Source organism: Meleagris gallopavo, chromosome 1 (assembly GCF_000146605.3).
Source record: "Meleagris gallopavo isolate NT-WF06-2002-E0010 breed Aviagen turkey brand Nicholas breeding stock chromosome 1, Turkey_5.1, whole genome shotgun sequence".
In the NCBI taxonomy this organism is placed as follows: Eukaryota; Metazoa; Chordata; class Aves; order Galliformes; family Phasianidae; genus Meleagris; species Meleagris gallopavo.
The window spans coordinates 180,542,130-180,545,219 of NC_015011.2; the positions used below are offsets into that span (position 1 = coordinate 180,542,130).

General features: G+C 40.5%; 1 protein-coding gene across 2 annotated transcripts in view; it reads left to right on the forward strand.

The window, feature by feature from the left end:
• The first annotated feature begins 969 nt into the window (after positions 1 to 969).
• Positions 970 to 3,090, forward strand: part of SESN3 (sestrin 3) — a 19,644-nt gene continuing 17,523 nt past the window's right edge. For both annotated transcript variants that reach the window (XM_010706092.3, XM_010706093.3), the window contains exon 1: positions 970 to 1,063. In XM_010706092.3, coding sequence (XP_010704394.2) covers positions 983 to 1,063 — 81 coding nt within the window. In that variant the 5' untranslated portion in view covers positions 970 to 982. The remainder of the gene's footprint in view (positions 1,064 to 3,090) is intronic.

Below are 3,090 nucleotides of genomic sequence, written 5' to 3' on the forward strand. Positions count from 1 at the left end.
ACATAAGCCTGCCTGGTAGAGTCACTGAGGTATTTAAGGGTCATTTGTTATGGAAAACCTCAGACTTTTATGCTTGGGACATGAAATATTTGCCATGCAGATCTGACACTGCTGTTGATGGGTAACTTATTAAAAGTGACTTCTGCCGCGGTATCATTAGTGACCTGAAGAAACGCACACCGTAGTTTCCAGTTACATGGGATACAGCTGTAAAGAAGCAAAGGAGAGAGGCAGGTCCCTTCCCAGCTTCTTTTTGTCAGTGGCAACAGATTGAAAATCTCCACAGCTCCATTTCTTATCCATTATTAAACAAGAAGTCCTCTTGCTCTTGTTAATCTCTGCCTATCATCGAAGAACATGTAATAATTGTTAGGCTCCAGCTCTTCTTCTAGCTGTAATGGCACACCAAGAGGTGTATGGCATGCTTTGTTCTTTTCTGGACTCAGCAGCTGAACAACATAATCTTTTTGTTTTTCTTTTTGGAAGGAGTCTTTACCTGGGCCTTGCTGGTGTATGTGGAGGGTGACTGGGCTTTTCAAGCCACTGGCAAAACAAGTACATGTACTCTGCTAAAAACTTAGAATCTGATTAGGTTCTTACATTGAAGAAAATGGCTTCTTGATTATAATTTCTCAAGTGTGGTCTTTGTGCACAGCTTTTTTTTCCCCTTTGCTTTCAGAACTCCTGTTCAATCCAGCAAATTGCCAATTTTAGCATTGTGCCACATTTTTTATTGTTGTTCTTCACATATATCTAATTGGACCAGTAATTTTCTTTTTGGCCTTACCTCTTGCCAAAATCCATGCCGTTTGTTTGAGAAAAGCACAAGGGATGCAAATCCAATGTGGAGAGATGGCTTCTCTTGTATACTGGACTGTAAAACATGTAGGTAGCCTTGGGAAGAGAACCAAGCCAAGGCCTTTAGATCTAACTTGCAAGATAAAGTGGGCTAATGTGTTATTCCTCAAACTGATTGAATTATATGACTCTTCTGCAGGAAAAAAGAGTCCAAGTCTCTCCACCATTAACAAGAGGACCAAGTGCCTTTATACCTGAGAATGAGGTAAGTTTGCAGTTAGCTGGGCTGGGTGTGAGGTGACTCTTAGCATGGAAATGCTGAAGAACAGTTTGGAACATCCTGCCTGCCCAGGGGTACCTGAATGAGTCCCTTTGGGAGCAGCAAGAATGGTTTAAGAGGAGCAAGCTCCAGTGGATAAGAGCCAAGCTGCCCTTTCCTACATGTGCTGACAGTGGAGTTGCTCTCAGTTGCCCATGCCAGCCCTGAGTGCTGCTCTGCTCTTTCCACAGGGGATGATCCGTTCTTGCTGCTAATGTCAGGCCTAAGGGGAGACTTGTCCCGTACTACAGCAGAACATTATATAGCTCTCAGGGCAGTACCTGACCTTCAGTTTAAGTGAGCCTACAAATATGACTAACTTCTGAGACTGTAACTGTAGTTCTTAAGAGAATTTATGGTTGAAAGGAGCAGTTTGATTTCAGCTTGAAGATTTCTGTGCATGATTTAGTGTTCAGCTTAAGCCTTGATTTGCACCTTGCCACAGTAAATAGAAGCTTTCCTGTGTAGTTGTTCCCTTGTCCTGAAATTAATCTTCACAGAGTATTATTTATTGATTGACAAATTGTTTGGGATGGCAGACTGTAAAACTAGGGCCTTTTTTTTTGTTTTGCTTTTAAATACTTAGTAAAGGCAGATCATTCACATGCTGTAAGAGCCAAAAAGAAATTTTTGAAAGACGAGATATCTGCTGTTCTCTGAGTCTCTGTTTATACATGGCGAAGATGTGAATCTAAAAACAGAGTAAGTGTAAAGCCTGGCAACAAGAAATATAATGAAGTAAAAAAAAAACAGATATCAAAATGAGCCTTACAGACTGAAGAGAGAGGAGGCAAAATGAGTTTCAGCCAGCCCAGTTTGTGAGAAGGACTTCCTTTATGTATAGAACTCGCACTTGAGATGCTGAAATTTATAATGATGTGGCTTTTCTTGTTAAGAGAAAAATTGCATGAAAAGGACAAATGTAATTGTAATTAAAATAATAGCATACAACATTTTGAGTGGGTTCTTAATGAATTTATTTTACAACTGATATGCTTGGTAGTAAGTACTAGCTAAGGGAACAGGAGGAAAGCACTGAGTAGTCTCCAGAAAGGAGCAGTAGTAACTCAAGGCTGGGACCTCCCTCTATCTATAGGAATGAAAAGTTATTCAGAATCATAAACCAATTTTAAATATTGTTTGTTGAGCAACTTTTTTCCCCCATTCTGTGGCATTAAGTAATATAGTAGGTAGGAAAGATGTGGTTAGTGCCTGATTGTATGTTCGATGTCTCAAAAAGCTTGATAAGAACACTGGTCTTACAAAGTTTGGTTTATTTTCACCATGTATATGGGCAGGGTGGTAATGAGGAGGAAGTAGCACATGTGCAGTATGAAGAGAATTGCAATATACGTGGGGATAAATCTCAGAAGCAATAATGCTGCATCTGCTGCGCCTTGTATAGCAAAAGCGCAGTCCTGCAGGAATGTATTTTAGTTTTGTCAGCAGAATTTTTTCTCCTTAACTTCTGCTAAGATAGATGGAAAATTCCTGCCAAGCTGGAGAACAGCACACCAGCAACACAGTAGGACTGAGAAGTAGAATTTCCTCAAGGAACTACCAGGAAAATAAAGTTGCTGAAGAAATTGGGGGATTCCTTAAATGGAGTGAGGGGTGTAAAGTACTAGGTGAGATAGACTGATTTCTAACTCATGAATAAACCACTGATGGCAAAAACATTCCAGAGGAAAACCAAATTGACATGATTTCTGATGCAGAACAAAGAAAGCTGTAATAGTGAGGAGTGACACACATAATAATAACAGGGTTGCCTAATAGCTTCTCCACTTTGTCTGTGGGCCCGTAAATTCAAACTGGGAATACAGTTGTGAGAAATGAAAGGTAGTATGTTCATAGAATCATAGAATCACAGAATTACAGAATGGCCTGGGTTGAGAAGGACCACAGAGATCACATAGTTTCAACCTGCTGCTATGTGCAGGGTCGCCAACCACCAGAGCAGGCTGCCCAGA